The sequence below is a fragment of the Rhinopithecus bieti genome, unplaced genomic scaffold (assembly GCF_001698545.2).
Source record: "Rhinopithecus bieti isolate Rb0 unplaced genomic scaffold, ASM169854v2 scaffold_9615, whole genome shotgun sequence".
In the NCBI taxonomy this organism is placed as follows: domain Eukaryota; kingdom Metazoa; phylum Chordata; class Mammalia; order Primates; family Cercopithecidae; genus Rhinopithecus; species Rhinopithecus bieti.
Window position 1 is genome coordinate 401,542 of NW_016806325.1, and position 19,983 is coordinate 421,524.

At 39.6% G+C, this 19,983-nt stretch overlaps 1 protein-coding gene and 1 pseudogene across 2 annotated transcripts in view; one reads left to right on the plus strand and one right to left on the minus strand.

The window, feature by feature from the left end:
• SGK1 (serum/glucocorticoid regulated kinase 1) overlaps positions 1-3,573 on the minus strand; it is a 155,839-nt gene extending 152,266 nt beyond the window's left edge. The window contains exons 1-2 of one of the 2 annotated variants that reach the window (XM_017875468.1): positions 3,276-3,573; positions 2,853-3,003 (exon numbers count right to left, since the gene is read on the minus strand). In XM_017875468.1, coding sequence (XP_017730957.1) covers positions 2,853-2,921 — 69 coding nt within the window. In that variant the 5' untranslated portion in view covers positions 2,922-3,003; positions 3,276-3,573. Of the gene's footprint in view, positions 1-2,852 lie in introns of both variants that reach the window. The other variant, XM_017875467.1, reaches the window with a different exon arrangement.
• Positions 3,574-16,465: 12,892 nt separating this feature from the next.
• LOC108531845 (myeloma-overexpressed gene 2 protein homolog pseudogene) lies at positions 16,466-16,639 on the plus strand (annotated as a pseudogene).
• Positions 16,640-19,983: the final 3,344 nt, after the last annotated feature.

Consider the following 19,983-nt stretch of genomic DNA (forward strand, 5'->3'; position numbering starts at 1 on the left):
ATGAAGATTAAATGAGCCAATACATGTAAAGCACTCCTACCTAGAACATAGTCAGCTCTAATAAATAGTGAGTGCCAGACCAAGTGCAGATAACCTATATTCTCTTTTAGCTTCTTATGCTCCCTCTGGAATGTCTCAGAAGCATAGGAAGCACTGTTTAAGCCTCCTGCAATGAAAATTCATTCTTTTTAATGAGCCCTAATAGACCCCTATGGATTTTTTTTTTTTTTTTTCCAAAATCTATTCATAGCTTAATGTGGGCTATGGACAAAGGTTCACTTTGTAAGACTGTCTAGCTAGGTTAAAAATAAAATATGCAGAAATGTGTGGAACTTCAACAATAGAATATAAGAAAATGAATTATTCTTAACTGAAAACAAAGGCATTATAGTATATGAATGTGTATGTGAAGTAAAAGTCTGGAAAGTATAAACATCAGTATGGTAATAGTTACTACATCTGGGGAAGGGAGAAAGATTGGAGAGGAGGTAGGACATCCTTTATTATTGTTTTAATGTTTTATAGATTTATTTACATATTGTTTGGTTAAAAACAAACAAACAAAAAAAGCAAACCAAAAGCAAAGTCATGGTACAAACTGAAATAAACATTTAGAATGCAGAATTTGTGGAATAAACTAAAGTAGGCAAGAATCAAAGAATTTATCCCTGGGGCATTCAATGACTTGATACAAGGTCACCTTCTACTTCGTTAACTGTCCTTGAGGAGTAAGGAGAGTGCAGGGACAGGAGAGATGTCTGATCCTGTCTCCAGCAACTGATAGACCCAGTTAGAAGGTAGATGAAGCTGCCTGCCAGTTATCTTGGTAGAAACTTCTTTCTGCATGTACTCAGATAAGACATCAGTACCCTGGGTGGTTCTTTGCAAAAGTCAAGGTCTGCAGAGTCACCAACTGAAGTCTATTGGTAAATTTACTTTTAAGCAAAACAAAACCAAAAGGTAAATTAGTATTTCTATTAGTACATTTTGATAACAAAGAAAATAAAAGACAATTTAAAATGTATGTAACTTAAGTCCACATTGCTTAAGAACATCTGACTGAGGAGTTTTAGAATATCCCTAATACCATGAAATAAATACCGTAATTAAAAGGCAGTAGAATTTAAGTACTGGATAATGGGCTATGGCATTTTTAAAATTAGCAAAACATTTGTTTATTATTGCAAATTAGGGCTGGGCCTGGTGGCGGACATCAGTAATCCCAACAATTTGGGAGGTTGAGGCAGGAGGATCACTTAAGCCCAAGAGGTCAAGACCACCCTGGGCAATATAGCAAGACCCCATCTCTAAAAAAAAAAAAAGAAAGAAAGAAAGAAAGAAAATTAATTTTCATAAAGGGCCCTTCCCTTGGAAAGAAATATTTCGGCTACAGGGAAACACGAAGAAGCCTTGTGGAGCTCTGTGAAGTTGCACTGACTTGCTTTCATTCTGCTTGCAGCTCCACTAGTGAGATATTTCGCATGGTACTCCCGCTCCAAGAGCAAGGGCCAGGACAGGTTGGTTTCATTTTGGTTTTAATGCATATGCTTTGGCCCACAGACTTTGAGAAAGATTTTGCTTTACGGATGAGAACTCAGTCAAAGGTCAAAGGTGCTTGGGGGCCTTCGCTGGCCCTCTAGCTGGGCCTGACACGTTGCCTGCGTTTCTAGCCTTGCCTTCCCAGCTTGCCCATTTGGTGCAGGGAGGTAGTCCAGCCCACCCTGAAATTCACTGTGTTAGGCGGATGAGTTAACTGAAGGACTGTGTTTCAGGAATGGCACAGAAAGGACCTGAATGAAGGGAAGGACGAATGAATGGAGAGAACCATTTTGGAGGAATTGCCCTAGGGTATTATATAGGATGGGGCAACTGGGGGCCGGAGGATGTTCCTTTTCTTACGTTGCTTAGAAAACACTGTCCTTAAGAGTGTCAGTCATCATTCCTTTAACAATCATTCATTTCTTACCTCCCACTTGTGTATAAATTTGCAGATTTACACAGACCACCAGTGTGGCCATCCCAGTGAACTGAGTTTATTGTGAAACATACACGCAAAAAATCATTTTTTTCTCACCTACAACCAATGCAACATTTTTATTTTTCATACTTTGAGTTGAAGAATAAGGAGTTTGAGAAATAAATGCATACAGCGACATAACCCTGAATTATCACTCAAATACAGACCTCCCACTGCTCTCTCCTTAAAAAAAAAAAAAAAAAAAAAAAAAAGGCAGTTATTCCAAGCAAAAGCAAAAATTGAGGCAACTTAAAATAGACAATTTTAAATGCTGGATTCCATCATTTCATAAAAGGTCATTCTAGTCCTTTGCTATTTATACCATAGATAGAGACATAGCAAATTATTGGCTGAATGGATTTGGGAAGGCAGAAGCTGCTCCTTCTGACGAATGAAGATGAGAATGCATCACTTGAGACTGAGTGGATGAAAGGTGTGGAAAAGTTGAACCCTTCAAAGATAAGACAGAGGAAGCTGCTAAATTAGCCCCGACTAAATTACTAGCCATAACTGTACTCAAGCCAATTCTCTTTGCAACTGCCTTGTAATCTTTGTTGTGTCTTGAGAGAGAAAAATCCCCATTCCCAGCTCAAACCCTTTTTAAGGCATCTCAGCCCAACCCCCTCCTCCCAATAGCAACTCTTCATAGCCCCCTGCCCCTCCTCCAACAAATTCGAATCAAGGCAGGTATAGTTCTCAGCTTTACCACTGCTGTCAGAAGCACGGCTTACATTAAGGGTTTAGCAACAAAACCTTAGGCTTACTTCAGGCAAACATTCAAAAGCATTTAAGAGAAGCACAGAAAACAAAAGAAATAAGCAAAACCTGTCCTTACCCGCTTCTTAAAAAATTGGAAGGCTGAGCATTTCTTGACTGGGAATCCATTCATGTCTTTGTTTACCATTTTCCACCGTGGGGAATTCACAGTTATAGATCCAGGGTGGCACCCGCCTGGTTAGTGCATATCTGTTTCCCCGGTTTACCTCCTGGAGACAGTTAATGAAGACTGAGCGGGATGGAGAATCTAGCAGGGCTCAGTTCTTCACTCGCTCATTCTGCAGCATCAGCTACTGCAGCAACCTCTCCCCACTTTCAGTTGCCACCGGCAGCGGCTTTTCTCCTTCCATCATTGCTCCGAAACATATGCATCACCGCTGCAGGACCCTGGGGGCCGGACGGTGGGATACGGCCAATCTCCGGAGAGATACTGTGGCTCCTACCGAGCGGGAGGAAGGTACCCCTCCCCGCCCCCAGCTACCTGGCTGCTCCTCGGCGGCCGGCGCGGGGAGCGAGTCGCTCTTCTCCAGGTGATGCGCTCCTGGAGGCTGCTTGAGAAAGGAGAGTTGTTTTTGATTGTGCAAGTTCCAGTGGGAGCTGTAGTTAAGCAGCTGAGAGAAGGAGTAAGAAAGAGCAGAAACCAGAGGGAGGGAGGGAGAGCCGCGCCAGAAAGGCAGAGGGAGAGAGAAAGCGAGGCTGGAAGAAGCAACGATTCATGAATATCTGAGCAGCGGATGGAGAGAAGGCACAGCCAGCTCAGGATGCCCTGAAGAGCAGTTGACTCCCCTTGGGAGGGCTACTTTAAATAGCTTCTTTTCTTTCTGTTAGGATCATTTAAATCCGCGTTTCATATAAATTGCACACCGGTTTTATTTTATGCTCATTGACATTCTTTTGAATCCTGTTTCTGAATAAAAGCTTCTCAACGGAAATGTAATCACATTTAATCTCGATCTGTCCAAACGTGGAAGAAAATGAAATAAAGTACAAGCGTAGGTATGACAATGGAAGATCTCTGACTATGTAGAAGCTCTTCTAGCCTCCCCTTCCCTACTTGTCATTAGATAGTGGGCAATGGTGAAGGTAATTGTGTCTTTTTCACTAAAAAAGCTTGTTAAAAAAAGGACACAATGAACATATACAAAGTATTTTATTACACACCACACACACACACACACACACACACACACACGAGTTAATACCAAAAAGTATTACTGAATCCATTTAATGATGAGGGATGTTTGATAAATAAAAGAGTAAACCATTCTTCCTATTAGGTGAAACATTTCCCAAAAAATCCTAACTCATGTTATCCTTTGCACATTGAGCTCCTTTTAAAAAAGCCATTTAATTGTATGTGGCTTAATTTTCCATTTTTACTCTTTAATATTGATATTTTATGTGAATGATTTTAAAAATTAGTTTATAGCTAAAGCAAGAAAACAAAGAAAATAAACTTGGCATCTGACCTGGCAGAAAGCTACCAACATCGGTGTGTGGCTTTCTGCCATCACCTGACCTCACCGTGCCTTTCGGACATTGCCTCATCCATAAAATGGAGGCAGCTACTCATTCATTCATTCACTCATTCATTATTTGCTATTTCATTCCATTAATAAATCTAACTGTGACAAGTGTCCTCAGGATGTGGAGCCTTTTCATAGTTATCACAAGGGAATATAATTGATAAATAAGTGAAAGGCACAATGCTAATTTGAAACTGATTATTACCTCATTATATATAACACACCTAACATCATTAAAATATTTACATGGCAGTCTCTGGTAAGAAGAGAAACATCAGGTTAAATTGGGAAATAAATGCATGGGTTTCATTGAATTGGACTATATATCTCTACAGTTGGGCCAGAGTTTTCGGGAATAAACATGAAATCCTGTTTGCTAAATGCCTTGAGGTTTCCAAAAAGAAAATGCAATGCAACTAAATGATGGCATGATAACCAAGGGAAAACAAACTACTCATTTTGGAGAGATATGTTAAGTTGTCCAAGATGCAAGTATATGTTATGTAATCTACAACATTGATAAGTTTCTGTGGTTCTTCTAAAGAGTTCATTTAAAATTATGGTAGTTCAAAGGGAATTATTTTGAGATGATGGAAATGTTCTCTATCATGATGATGGTGGTGGTTACATAACTATGCATTTGTCAAAACTTATCAAACTTTATATAGGAAAAGGGAAACTTTTGCTGCATGTAAATTATACCTCAATGGACCTCATTTTAAAAAATGATGGTCATTCAAGTTCTTTCTTGTTCCTCCCATTGCCGCTCCCCCAAAAGTGTTTTGACAGACATTTACTGAATTTGAGTGATACATAGGAGGGGATCGTTAAGCACTCTGCTAGGAAGGAGGTGCTAGGGACTTTGCTTAATCCCACATTGGCCTAGCATGCATACTGGTTGATATCATTTGGCTGTGTCCCCACCAAAATCTCATCTTGAATTGTAGTTCCCATACTGAGTGATTTCTCATGAGATCTGATGGTTTTAAAAGGGGCTTTTCTCCCTTTTGCTTAGAACTTCCCCTTCCTGCCACCATGTGAAGAAGAACATGTTTGCTTCCCCTTCTGCTCTGACTGTAAGTTTCCTGAGGCCTTCCCAGCCATGCTGAATTGTGAGTCAATTAAACCTCTTTCCTGTATAAATTACCCATCTCAGTTATGTCTTTATTAGCAGTGTGAGAACGGACTAATACCCTTGTTTCATGTAGGATGTGTGTTCATTTGGGGTGCAGGGGGATGGTTAATAGAGATTATGAGGGAGGAGGTGAAGACAAGCTAATTGCTATCTCTTCCCCTCACTCCATGCCACCTCTTGAAGATGCTGCCACTGTCACTTGGTCTATATTAGATCCTATGGAAGGTCCAGTGTATATAAGCATCACTAGTTTTTGTCACCAAGGAACTCATAGTCTAGTAGAGAAATACACAGTGTGGTAAGAATAATATATACAGGATTCCTCCCTTATCTGAGGTTTTACTTTCCACAGTTTCAGTTACCTAAGGTCAACCATGGTCTGAAAATCAGTGAGTACAATACAGTATGATATTTTTAGAGACAGAGAGAGAGAGACCGCAGTCACATCATTTTTATTATCATATATTTTAAAATTATTCTATTATTGTTAATCTCTTACTGTGCTTGATTTATAAATTAAACTTTATTATAGGTATGTATGTACAGGAAAAAAACATAGTGTATATGGAGTTTGGTACTATCTGAAGTTTCAGGCATCCATGGGGGGTCTTGGAATGTATCCCCTATGGATAAAAGGGTACTACTCTGTGTGTGTGTGTGTGTGTGTGTGTATGTGTGTGTGTGTATGCATCAACCCTGCCTTAATTTGGAGGGGGGAATGGATGGATAAGAGGGTACTGCTCTGTGTGTGTGTGTGTGTGTGTGTGTTTGTGTATGCATCAACCCTGACCTAATTTGGAGGGCGGAATGGTCAAGCTGGATGGGTAAGAGAGGTCCAGGAAATTTACCTAAAGGGATGATGTTAGTGCATGGCCTTAAAGAATGAGTTGGTCAGCCAGCTGAAGGAAGAGAAATATAGCGCAGGGATTCTGACTATATCTGACAGCCAATTATTTTGGACTAACTTTTGATTGGTGCGATAACAGAGAAATGCATTAACTGCACTGTGTTGGTTACTCAGGGAAAGAAAGCATCTTTCATCTCACTCTGACCTCTATTTTCATAAATAAAGCTGCCCTCAGGTAAGCCCAGAGTGACTACTATTTACTAAATGTTACCTTTGACACGTCCATTGTTAATACTTATAAAGGAGCACAGGCTCCTGATTATAATAAAAAAGAAAATAACTCTGGACTCTTGCAACATCCTGTATGTAAATCAAACTTAATTTAATTAATTAACTTACTTCTTGTTCCCATAAAACATGCTTACTTATTTTTGCAGCACCCGCATACAGTGGAGTGCCTGGGCCATGCTAGCACTCAACAAATGGTTTTCAAATGAATTAAACAAAAAAGTAAGTAGAGCTGACATCAGTGACCCTGGCACCAGACTGTTTGCAGGAATCATTAAATACCTTTAAGATTCTTCAGTCATTAAGCTCTCTCCCATGATAGCCGATAGGCTGAGCTCCAGTAAGAGCAAACAACTTCAGTCCTCACCATTTCCTCTTTAAGCCTCAAAGACATTGTAGCCCTGGGATGACACTTCTTTTTAATGGAAAATCCCAATGTTAAAAAGAATCCCTTGGGCCAGGCACAGTGGCTCATGCCTATAATGCTAACACTTTGGGAGGCCAAGGCAGGAGGATCACCTGAGCCCAGGAGTTTGAGACCAGCCTGGCAACATAGCAAGGCCCCATCTCTACAAAATGAAAAAAAAATTAGATGGTGTGGTGATGCTTGCATGTGTCCATCTGTTCAGGAGGCTGACGTGGAAGGATTGCTTGACCCTGGGAAGTTGAGGCTGCAGTGAGCCATGGTTGCTCCACTGCACTTTAGCCTGGGCAACAGAACAAGACTGTCTCAAGATAAATAAATAAATAAATAAATAAGCAAATAAATAAAAAGAATCCCTTGAACCTCTATTTGATTTTTTTTTGTGTGATATACCTACTTTTCCTCCCAACAATATTGTTTAGGCTGTCACACAAAGAATGAAATAAAGTAACTAGGTAGAACTAACTACCAATATGTACCTGGGGTGGAAAACACTGCTCTATTGATTTGGAACATTTTCTACCTCACTTTCATTCCCTAATTGTGCAAGCTTCAGCAAGTTCCCTCAACGCACTAAGCCTCAGTTTCTTCATCTGTAAAATAATAATAATAAAATGCTTTTTCACCTACCTCCTAAAGGAATTGTCAGTACCCAATTATATTTGAAAGGGCTTTGCAAAATAATAAATAACTCTACATTTTTTTGTTTCACTAAAGCAGTAGACATATGCCATTGTAATACTTTTTAGAAAATCTATCTTCCCATAGATTAAAGTGTTTTTGTGTGATACATTTAGTTGTTGAATGGAATTTAATTTTTTTCTATAGAACCCCAGAATACACAAAAGATAACAAACAATAAAGTATCTGTTTAGTGACAAATGTCCCTAAGGAGAAAGGGATAAAAATACATCACCTCATGAGAAATGTTTTACATTCCTTTTTGGCCTGAGTGACTTGATCATATGCTTAAAACTCCAGTCACAGTGGTAGCGATGTATTTAATGAAGAATTAGGAAACCCTGCTGGGATTATGGGTTTATTTTTATACATGCAAAAGATCCTTTTTTATTTTATTTTATTTTATTTTATTTTATTTTATTTTATTTTTTTGAGAAAGGGTCTCTCTCTGTCACCCAGCCTAGAGTGCAGTGGTGTGATCATGACTCACTGCAGCCTCAACCTCCTGGGCTCAAGCAATCCTTCCACCCCTGCCTCCTGAGTAGCTGGGACTACAGGTGCGTGTCACCATGCCCAGCTAATTTTTGTAGTTTTTGTAGAGATGGAGTTTCACCACGTTGCCCAGGCTAGTCTCAAACTCCTGAGCTCAAGCGATCTGCCTGCCTTGGTCTCCTAAAGTTCCGGGATTATAGGTGTGAGCCACCAAGCCTGGCCAAAAGTCCCTTTTTAAAAAAAATTGAAATTTTTTGGTTTTACCAAATTAGATCTCTTTTCACTTAATTTATGCATATATCAGAGGAAATGTTACATTGTGAAAACCCTAAGACAGTTCATTATATAGTTTTCTTTGACAGAAATAATTATATAAAAACAAAAATAATCAAAAGGCCAGACATGGTGGTTCATACCTATAATCCCAGAATTTTGGGAGGCTGAGGTGGGAAGATTGCTTGAGATCAGGAGTTCAAGACTAGCCTGGGAAACACAGCGAGACCCTATCTCTACAAAAATGTTAAAAAATTAGTAAGACGTAATGATGTGTACCTGTCTTCCCAGCTACATAGGCAGCTGAAGCAGGAGGCTCGATTGAGCCCCAGGAGTTCAAGGATACAGTGAGCTATGATCGTGTCACTGAACCGAACCCTACCCTGGGGACAGAGCGAGACTCCATCTGCTAAAAAAAAAAAAACAAAAACAGAATTGATTCATGGAATTTTGCAAAAAAGATGCAAGCTGCAAAGATTATGCTCCTTTTTGTCTATAAGAGACTAAATAAGACTTAAAGTGTTCCATACTTGTGGTTTGTTTCCATTTTCACTATGTTAGCAAAAACAGTGCAATTTATAGATATACAGTTTTCTTACAGAGTCAGCATTTATCAACTATTTTATTATTTTAATTGGCAAAAAGGTCAAGCAATATTTCCAGTGTTAATTGATTTGACACTTTATTGAATATGAAGTATGTTCTAGTCATTACACTTACAAGGAAAAGAACAAACCAGTGAAACAAACTGCATTTGTCTTGGCAAATTTCATCTAATGATACTATTTCATCCATATGTAAGGCTTTCCATTTTTTCCAGAAATACGGTTTTAGCCAGATCATCTAAAACTGGATTTTATTTATCTCTCTTACCTGAATTATTTTTGATGTAATTAGAAAATTTAGTTCCTCAGTTCAAGAGAAACTGTAGCAGCTGATTAAAAATGCATGCCACCTCCCTATATCTCTGTTACTCGCTTTTTACCTGGGCCCGCTCACCCACGCAGGCACCCATACACACACTCTCTCTCTCTCTTTTTTCCCTCCTTGGCTCTATATGATAAAATGGTGTCAAAGATGTTTATGACATAACCTTTTCTGACACAAAGTTATACAGAAATCCTCTCTTTCTTATGGCAATGTGACAACATGTAGCCCAAGGGGACAAATGAATTTGTTAGTAATTGCTCATTTGAATATTAGTGATAGTTCATTCAACATCAACAACGAATTTTACAGCTTTCCCAGATTTCACATCTGCACAGGTATTTCTATTCCCTTGCTTAAATCATACAAAGGATTTAGAACCTGCAAGGATTGTTTATTTTAAAGAAAATCTATTCCTTTGAACTCCCTTTTGGTCTGACCTTCCTTATTATAGTGATTTCTTGTCTCATCAGTCAGGGAATTTTCAGTGTTGCAGCAAGACTTTGTCATTGTGTAAATCAGCAAGACTTTATCATTGTGTAAATCTCACTGATAGAGACCTAGAAAACATACAGACATGCATTCTTATACAGAAACACACACATATAGGTACACATGCAGTTTGAATAGAGTAGGTCAGCAGAGCATTCTGCTAAGGTCATTATCATCTATGAATTGAACTGCCTTGTCAATGACCTTGAGAAATGAAGTAGAAAGTACAGATGGAGTGGATTTTATAGCCTTTTTGTAAGACGTATTTTTTGGGGTGTTATTAGTTACTCCTCTCTTTTTTCTTTCAACATTCAACCTTTGAGATTAGGTTCAAATAATCTCTTAACTGATAGGGCAGAAGGTTGTATTTTTAACTTGAGTTGTCCAAAAGGTGTTCATCAGTTACTTCTCTACGTATAGCACAAATGAACCATGACGTGGGCGGGTTACTCCTGTCAACCGTCTCACCAGGCTGTGTACATGATAGAATAGGCTATTGTGACTGGTATTGATTGGAAGAGGCTAGGGAGAAATTAGCAGCTGGAGTCCTGTTTTCTCCATTCTACAGGCATGATCTTAGGCTATCTCTCCATGTACACCATGAAACAAAGAGCTGAGTCAATTTCTCTGCTAATTCTAATCAGCTGAGGCTTGCAGAGAAGGGAGCGTGAGCTGGGCAGATATGCCCAGTAGCAGCAGCCACCCCAGCAAAGAGACAAAGAACCACCCAGGAGCTTCACATCCTGTTATTCTAGAAAATGCTGTGCCTTAAGGTGAATTGGTTCCTGAATATGATTGGCTTCAATTTGAAACTCTCTCAAAGTCTACCTGAGGTTTTTCTGTTTTGTAAAATAAGCTTATTTAAATTGAGCACAATTTCATCTCATCTGGTCCACTTTGTTTTCAAGGGAACTTAGATACCCTAAATATGTATCAACTCAAAATTATTAGAGTGGTAATAAAGAGCATTAGAACTAATGGGATCTCTCCCCTCAAGTCAATATTGTTTAGTATAAATGTATTTGAATCCTACCTCTCCTGCTTACTAGCTGTGTGATCTTGAGCAAGCTAAAATAAACAAAATCATAAAATGCTTCCTAATAATTAGTTTGTTGTGAGAATTAAAGGGAATTTCAAAGGCATTTAATATACACACATATGTGAACTTATATGTCTATTCATATATTTATGTGTGACAGTTTTAAAACATGGCTGTAAATTCTTTAATTCTGCTCCCATTGACAGGAGAAGTTTGTGTCTTCTCCCCTTGAATCTGTGTGGGCTTATCCGCTTCAATTAATCCAGTACAGTGGAAGCGATGCTGTGTGACTTCTGAGGCCAGGTTATAAAAGGCCATGTTGTTTGTGCCTTATTCACTAAAACGTTCTCACTTGGAGTCCTGAGCTACTATGTAAGAAGTCTGGCCATCCAGAGACCACCATGATGTGAGGAAGCCCAAGTCACATGAAGAGGTCAGGAGGAGGCATTTGGTTGATGGGTTGGCGGTCTCTGCTGAATCCAACTTTGAGTCATGCCAGCTCAGGCACCAGATATATGAGTAGAAAACCTTCCAATGATTCTAGCCCTGAAATATTTGAGTCATCCCAACTGTTTGAGATTTTTCACCTGGAGTTCCAGACTTTGTGAAGTAGAAATAGATTCTGTAAGCCTAATAACATGGTATTGTTTTATGTTACCAAGTTTGAGGCTGGACACGGCGGCTCACGCCTGTAATCCCAGCACTTTGGGAGGCCGAGGCGTGTGGATCACCTGAGGTCAAGAGTTCAAGACCAGACTGGACAACATGGTGAAACCCTATCTCTACTAAAAATACAAAAATTAGCATGGTGTGGTGGCAGGCGCCTGTAATCCCAGCTACTTGGGAGACTGAGCCAGGAGAATTGCTTGAACCTGGGAGGTGGAGGTTGCAGTGAGCCAAGATTAGGCCACTGCACTCCAGCCTGGGTGACAGGGAGAGATTCTGTTTCAAAAAGAAAAAAAAAAAAAGTTTGAGGTAGTTCCTTACACAGATTATATCTATCCTATCTGTCTGTCTGTCTGTGTGTCTGTCTGTCTACCTATCCATTCATCTATATCTCCCCCATGCCCCATTCCTCATTCCTGAGAACATGGTTCATGCTCAACGCATGAGAGGATGCCAAAAGACATATTGGGTTAGTAAATGGCTAATAGTTTAGATTGAAAGCATTCAAACTGAAATAAACAATTGGTGAAGAAGCTGAGAGGTGCTGCTGTCTCGTAGGCAATATAATCTTTGAGTTTTATATCTTATTATTGTCTTAGTAAGCTTGTGCTACCATAACAAAATACTATAACCTGGATGGTTTAAAGAGCAGAAATTTATTTTCTTACAGTTTTTGGAGGCTGAAGTCCAATTTCAAGGTGTCAGCATGGTTGGCTTCTGGTAAGGGCTTTCTTCCTGGCTTGTATACGGCTGTCTTCTCACTGTGTCCTCACATGGCAGGGAGAGACAGTATTTCTTCTTATAAGGGCACTAATCCTATCTTGAAGACCCCATCTTCAGGACCTCATCTAAGCCTAATTCTCTCTAAAAAGTTCTCATTTCTAAGTACCATCACATTTAGGGGTTGGAGCTTCAACACATGAATTTTGGGGGGACATAATTCAGTCCATAGCAGTCATTTTATAACATGGAACTATTTCTGGTACTAAGAAAGAGAGAGAGAGAGGAAGGAAGGAAGGAAGGAAGGAAGGAAGGAAGGAAAGAAAGAAGGAAGGAAAGAAGGAAGGGGAAGGGAAGGGAAGGAAAGAAATAGACTTCCCCATCTACCTCCTCCTGAGGTAACCAGTTTTATATTTTTTGATATATAACCTTCCATTTCTTTCTCTATAATCATACAAAATAAAATGTTGTAGGGTTTTTTTTTGGGTGTTTTTTGTTTGTTTGTTTTGTTTTTGCTTTTGAGACAGGGTCTGGCTGTGTTACCCAGGCTGGAGTGCAGTAGTGCAATTACAGCTCACTGCAACCTTGGTCTCCCGGGCTCAAATAAGCCTCCCACCTCAGCCTCCTGAGTAGCTGGGACCACAAGTGCACTCTACCATGATTAGCTAAATTTTGCATTTGGTGTAAAGATGGGGTTTCACCATGTTGCCCAGGCTACTCTGAAATCCCTGGTCTCAAGTAATCCACCCACCTTAGCCTCCCAAAGTGCTAGGATTATAGGCGTGAGTTACTGTGCCCCGCCATAAAACGTTTTTTCTTTAGAAAACATTAGGGTATGTTTTTAAGTGAATATTGTTATATTACTTTTTCAGTAAGTAAGAATTGGGAAAAGTTTTCAAAATCTCTGTCAACCCATGCGATATAGGGTCGATATAACTACTATGCAAAAACTCCCATAAATGTATAAGAAAAAGACAGCTAGCTTAATAGAAATATGCTTAGGATATAAAAGCAAATGAGTAAAGGCATAATGCAGAATAACAAAACGTATGCTAATAAATATATGCAGAGATACTAAAATTTCTGGTGGTTAGGAAAATGCAATTTAAAATGGTGAGATACCATTTTTCACTTATTGGACTGGAAAATATTAAATAGTTGTGCATTCAAAACAGGCAAAACTCTGCAGTATTTCTGCATATAGTTGGAGGTAGTAGAAATATTTTTGAAAATAATCAAGCAATATTTTATAAAATTGCAATGTGCCTATCCACTGACCTGGTAATTTTACTTTCAAGAATAAATTGAAAATATAAACATCGGTATGCACGACTCTATGTATAGGAATACTTACTCTAGGATTGGTTGAAACAGCAATAATTTGGGAAAATAGGGTCATGGTTTAACACATTGTATAACTATACTAAAGAATATCTTGCAGCTATTAAAAAGTATAAATTTAAACATTTTCGTAATATGTTGTCAACTTAAAAACATATCCTAATGTTGCCCAGACTGGTCTCAAAGTCTTGGGTGAAAGTGATCCTCCCACCTCAGGCTCCCAAAGTACTGGGGTTACAGAAGTGAGCTGCCATACCCAGCCTCATTTTTTCCCCCCAAGTTTCTATAATACATTTATCACAACAAGCATGTCTTACAGTAAAGTTGAAAAACATTTAACATCCTATAGTCTAGCTAGGCACCCAAACCGTCTCATTTTCACTAGGTATTTTACTTCCTCCTTTGAAAGCTTCTATTCATTCATCCTTGATTGTGTATTTCATAAATTTTAGGCACCATGCCTTGTGCTAGGAAAATTACAAAGAGCAGTATTTGACCACAGCCAGTATCTAGAATTGTAGAATGTAGCAGAGCTGGAAGGAACTTGAAGATATTCTCATCCAAACCCTTCATTCTATAGATGATGGAATTGAGGTCCACAGAGAGAGACTGACTTGCTCGAGGTTACATCATAGTGAATGACATTTCCATTCTGAATTTAGCCAATCATAGATACACATGAAATCTACACAAAATAAAATAGAAAATGTGGTAAAATGTACTCATGAATCCATAGAACAACCAGTGTTTGTTGGGAATTCAATTATTCCTTAGGCACTGAGTTCAGGACTAAGTGTCTATCACACTTCTTTAGGTTCTGACTAATTTTTCAGTGCTTATTTTTATAGTAGTCTATATACAAAATCTGGATTGTAGATTTTGTTTGTAGAATTAGTTTTGCATTGTAGAAAAGAGATTGTAGCTACTCTTTTCGTGACTGTTCTTTTCCTTTTTCTTTTCCATTACTGATTGCAATATCAGTCAAGTAGCCTCTCCCTATAAAGTAACCTTCTTAATCAAGAGATAAACTTATTTAAACAGGATCTGCTAATGATTAGAAAAATTTGAATTTGCACCATAAGATTTTCATGAAACTTTCCATCAGTTCCTAAAGAGATCTACAAAAAATTGAACAAAAAATTTAAACTTTTCCATATGGAACCAGAAAAATAATTCCGTATTCAGCATATTCTGGCTAGGTGTGGTGGCTCACGCCTGTAATCCCAGCACTTCAGGAGGCAGAGGTCAGGAGTTCAAGACCATACTGGCCAACATGGTGAAACCCTGTCTCTATTAAAAATACAAAAATTAGCTGGGCGTGGTGGTGGGCACCTGTAATCCCAGCTACTCAGGAGGCCGAGGCAGGAAAATCACTTGAACCGGGGAGACAGAGGTTGCAGTGAGCCAAGATCGCACCACTGTACTACAGTCTGGAAGACAAAGCGAGACTCCGTCTCAAAATATATATATATATACAATAGCACTTTCTGAATAGAAGTTGGTTACTTTGGAAAGTTGCGGGAAACCCAGAATTGTTTGAATTGTGAAAAGTCAGATACTGTAAACAGTTAAGCCCATTGAAGTGACTGTGTTTCCTATGTGATTTCACTTCTCTTTTCACACTCTCTTGTCACTGACGTACAGACTTCACAATTGAACAGAAGCTATTGAATGGGGTGGGTGAAAACCAAATGTTCTTATAAAATTCTTTTATTTATTTATCTGTATTTAAACATACTTATTGCTTATCTAGCCTATCACTTTATAATACTTTTTAAATATTTAGTATATGATTTTGCTAGAGAGTGCTGCTTAGTATTCCTTGTCAGCTTTAGTGGAAGAGAGTGCCAATATTTCAGCCTTTCTGAAAGGGTTTAAAGTGTATTTATGCTGGAATACTCTTATTTTTACCCAGTGTGTACCACTTTTATAATGAAATGGACTATTGAAAGGCTTTTAAAATGCAATATAAATTAATATTTTTGGGCTAGGCACGGTGACTCATGCCTGTAATCTCAGCATTTTGGGAGGCTGAGCCAGGAGGATCACGAGGTCAGAAGTTCGAGACCAGCATGGCCAACTTGGAGAAACCCTGTCTCTGCTAAAAATACAAAAAATTAGCCTGGCGTGGTTGTGCATGCCTGTAGTCCCAGCTACTCGGGAGGCGGGAGCAGGAGAATCACTTGAACCTCGGAGGTGGAGGTTGCAGTAAGCTGAGATGATGCCACTGCACTTCCGCTTGGGCAACAGAGCAAGCTCCTGTCTCAAAAAGTAAATAAATAAATTAATTAAGTAAATAAATTTATGTTTTCTTGCATTCGAGATAGTGCACAAACAACAAGTCTTCAGGAAAAAGGAAGGATGTCAACTAAAACTTTCTTCTGTTTTTAATGGTATATATGCTAAGCTGTATTTACTTAGTCTACTAGATGTGTACCATCGATGTGTGGGTGAGGAAGGAGAAATAGTCTAAATTAAGGACATGAGAATTTTACCTCTTTATCTCAAGGATTCAATATGCATATTTAAATAAACATGATAATAATAGTGAAATATCCTTTCCTCATGGCAGAGACGAAGTTTTTTTAACACAAAGAATAATTTCATTATTATTGGACTAGAGGCAATGTGGCCTAGTGGCGAAAAGTGATGGTGTCTGGGGTCTGAATCTCTCTTCGCCAGAAGACAGCTATACTATGTGAATTGGGATGTTATTTGAGCTTTCCAAGCCTGTTTTCCATCTATAAAGAGGAGATAATAGTTGTACCTATGTCTCTGAGTTATTGGAATATTAAGATATAAGATATAGGCGCATCCGAGATGAAGCCAGCCATGGACGAGATGTTCCCCGAGGGCGCCGGGCCTTACGTGGACCTGGACGAGGCAGGAGGCAGCACGAGGCTCTTGATGGACTTGGCAGCCAATGAAAAGGCCGTTCATGCAGACTTTTAAAATGATTTTGAAGATCTTTTTGATGATGATGACACCCAGTGAGATGACCTCTGGCTGCAGGTGGGGCCAGGCCCTTGGTACAGAGTTGCGGTGTGAGCCTGCGCAGGACAGTTTCAGGTGGTTTTAAAGAACACGTGGAAATTCCTTGAATTTAGGACCTGGTTAACCAAGAAAGATAAGAATGTTCTTCACCACCTAGATGAGGCTGTTCATCTCCGAACATGACCAGGTTTTGTCTTCACTCCAACTAAAAGAAAGCAATGTCACGTGCAAAAAAAAAAAAAAAAAGATATAAGATATATAAGTTGCCTAGCAGGGAGCATGGCACACTGGAGAAGATCAGTAAGGGTTGGCTATTGCTATTATTATTGCTCTTATTCTTACTTGAAAACATGCATAGAGGAAGTTCTCGTTGAAACCAGTGACTTCAAAAGAGCACGCAGGGCTTGGCAGGCGGTAAGGGTTTTGAGCATCTGTTGGGTGCCAGACAGTACTTTCATAGGGCAGTTGACCTAGTTTCCAGAGGAGTCTGAGAGTATTAACCTGGAGCAGTCATCTGCAAGTAAGAATTTACTTTAAGTCTTATGTTTTATCTTTTGAAAAATTCTTGGAAAGTTTGCAGTAGACTCCATCATGTATGCTCATAAGCATTGACATAGAATAATGTTCCCCCTTCACAGTGCATCCCAAGTCCTTAAGTATAACTTCTGCTCCTGGGGAGCCGAAACCTACTTATTCTGTGGCTTTTGGCACTCTCTCATTTATGCCAGATGGAGGAACACAGGTTGAAGATGAGAAAGGAGTCACATGTACAGGGCTGCAGGCAGGAGTTTAAGTTGGGTCTGGGGGTGACTCCATAAAAAATATATTGAATGAAATATTCCAGTATTACCTATAACAGTAAGCACTATATTGCTAATTACTTTTAAGTGCCAGGCACTCACCTGGGTTAGGCACTCTATAAGCATTTTTTCATTACATTTTTACAACATCTCTGAGAACAAGCTGTTATTATCTGCATTTGTGGAGAATTTGCTGTGGAAAGATGGAAGCCCAGAGGCAGTGAAACCATTCAATATCCTGTTAATTGGTCCAGTTTTGATATGATGACCATTTGGTCCAAGAGGGTAGCAATACAAAAGTGAAAAAGCACACAGTTTACTTTGTCACTCAATAAACACTGGATGTGTGCTACATACCACATGCTGGTGAATAAGGTATTCTCTTTGCTTAAGAGTTAGACTGCAAGTCTGGCTGGCAATTTCAGGGCTATGTGATGAGTGTTGTGGTGGCAGTAAGCACAGAGTGTCTGGGAGCCCTGAGGAGGAAAAATCAGTTCAGCTTTGGGTATCCAGAGTGCTTTTCACAGACATGGAGAGATACTTTGAAGAATTAAATTAAATTATTATTATTATTATTATTATTATTATTTTGGTAGAGCCAGGGTCTTACTGTGTTGCCCAGACTGGTCTCAAACTCCAGTGTTCAAGTAGTCCTCCAACCTTGGCCTCTGAAAATACTGGGATTACAGGCATGTGTTTACCATGCCTGGCCAGTAACTGAATTTTTAACCCTGAATGCATATGTAACATGGAAGCATACTGTTGTGGCTAAAAGTCAAGACTCTGGAGTCAGACTACACAGAATCAATTCCTGGCCCTGCTACTTACTAGCAATGTGATCTTGGTTAAGTTACTTAACTTTTGCCCCTGAGTTTCCTCATCTGAAGATGGAGATTAAAAAAGTACCTGCTGCCGGGCGCAGTGGCTCAAGCCTGTAATCCCAGCACTTTGGGAGGCTGAGACGGGCGGATCACGAGCGTCAGGGGAGTCGCAGACCATCCTTAGCTAACACGGTGAAACCCCATCTTCCACTAAAACACTACAAAAAACTAGCCGGGCGGTGGGATGGTTGGCGGCCCTGTAGTTCCTAGCTTAACCCGGGAGGCTGAGGCCAGGAGAATGCGCGGGCTGAACCCGGGGGAGCCGGAGCCCTTGCAGTGAGCTGAGATCCGGGCCACAGCCACCTCCAGCCCTTGCCTTGGTGACAGAGCAAGAACTCCGCTCTTCAAAAAAAAAAAAAAAAAAGTACCTGCTTGTTTATAGGGTTGTAGACCGAAATGAGTTAATATATGAATTTTGAAATAATGCCAAGCCCGTAATAAATTATATGCAATTATTTGCTTCTTGCTATGGGAAATTGAAAGAGAGGGCAGTTGTGAATGCAAATATGCTAGACATTGTAGGAACCGATGCTACAATCACACTGATAAATTAATTGACACTTTTGAGGTTTTTCTCACTGTTATGGAACTCCCACTCTTGCCGCCAATGTCTAGGCTGGGTCAGCAACTTAAAGCTTGTCCAGCCTGACCAACGTGGTGAAACCCCATCTCTACTAAAAATACAAAAATTAGCCGGGTGTGGTGTCAGATGCCTGTAATCCCAGCTGCTCAGGAGGCTGAGGCAGTGGAATCACTTGAACCAGGGAGGCAGAGCTTGCAGTGAGCCAAGATCGTACCACTGCACTCCAGCCTGGGTGACAGAGCGAGACTCTGTCTCAAAAACAAAACAAAACAAAATAAAAAAAAACAAAACAAAACAAAACAAAAATCTTGTTAAGGGCTGGATGAGTAAAGGAAATGAGTGAGACAGTTAGGCGCTGTAAGAAACCGAGGTAAATGGGGACCTTTGAAAAGGGCGGCTGCAAATCAGCTCCAACCAAGTATTGCCTAATGGAATATTGGTCCAGAGATGCCAGATTCTCTATTTCAAGAGAAGTTGCAAAACCATATATTTACGTAAAATGTCCCAATTTTTAAAACTTTCAAAGCTATAAAAAAGTCATCTGGGGGCTAGATGGAGCCTTTTGAGTCCTCTTCTAGGCTCTCCATTGCCTCCGGGGATATCTAACAGCTTTTCTTTTAAGTTCCCCACCAAAATACAGCAGAAAGAAAGAAATTGTTAGGCTCTTGGGAGCCAACTTCAAGCAGGCTGTGGTTTTCTGAAGTCTCGGTCCCAGGTGGTGCAAAATGGGCAGCTTTGCTGTGTAGTGAAGCCTGGATGAGGGTTCCCTCTAGGCCTGGAAGTCTGTGTGTGTGTGTGTGTGTGTGTGTGTGTGTGTGTGTGTGTGTGTATTTGGTAATTGAACAGCATTTATCACACTTCAAGTGTCGTGGAACCATTCAGATCAGTTACACTTGTTAAATGACAATTTTCAGTTTCATTCAGATTCTTATTGTTTAGTACTCAGATATATTCTACAACGTAAAAGAACCAAATTTAGCTAAAAAGCAAAGACAGTTATCACTAACTACTGCCAAATGCAACGTTAATTTTTTTTTTTTTTTTTGAGACAGGGTCTTGCTCTGTTGCCCAGGCTGGAGT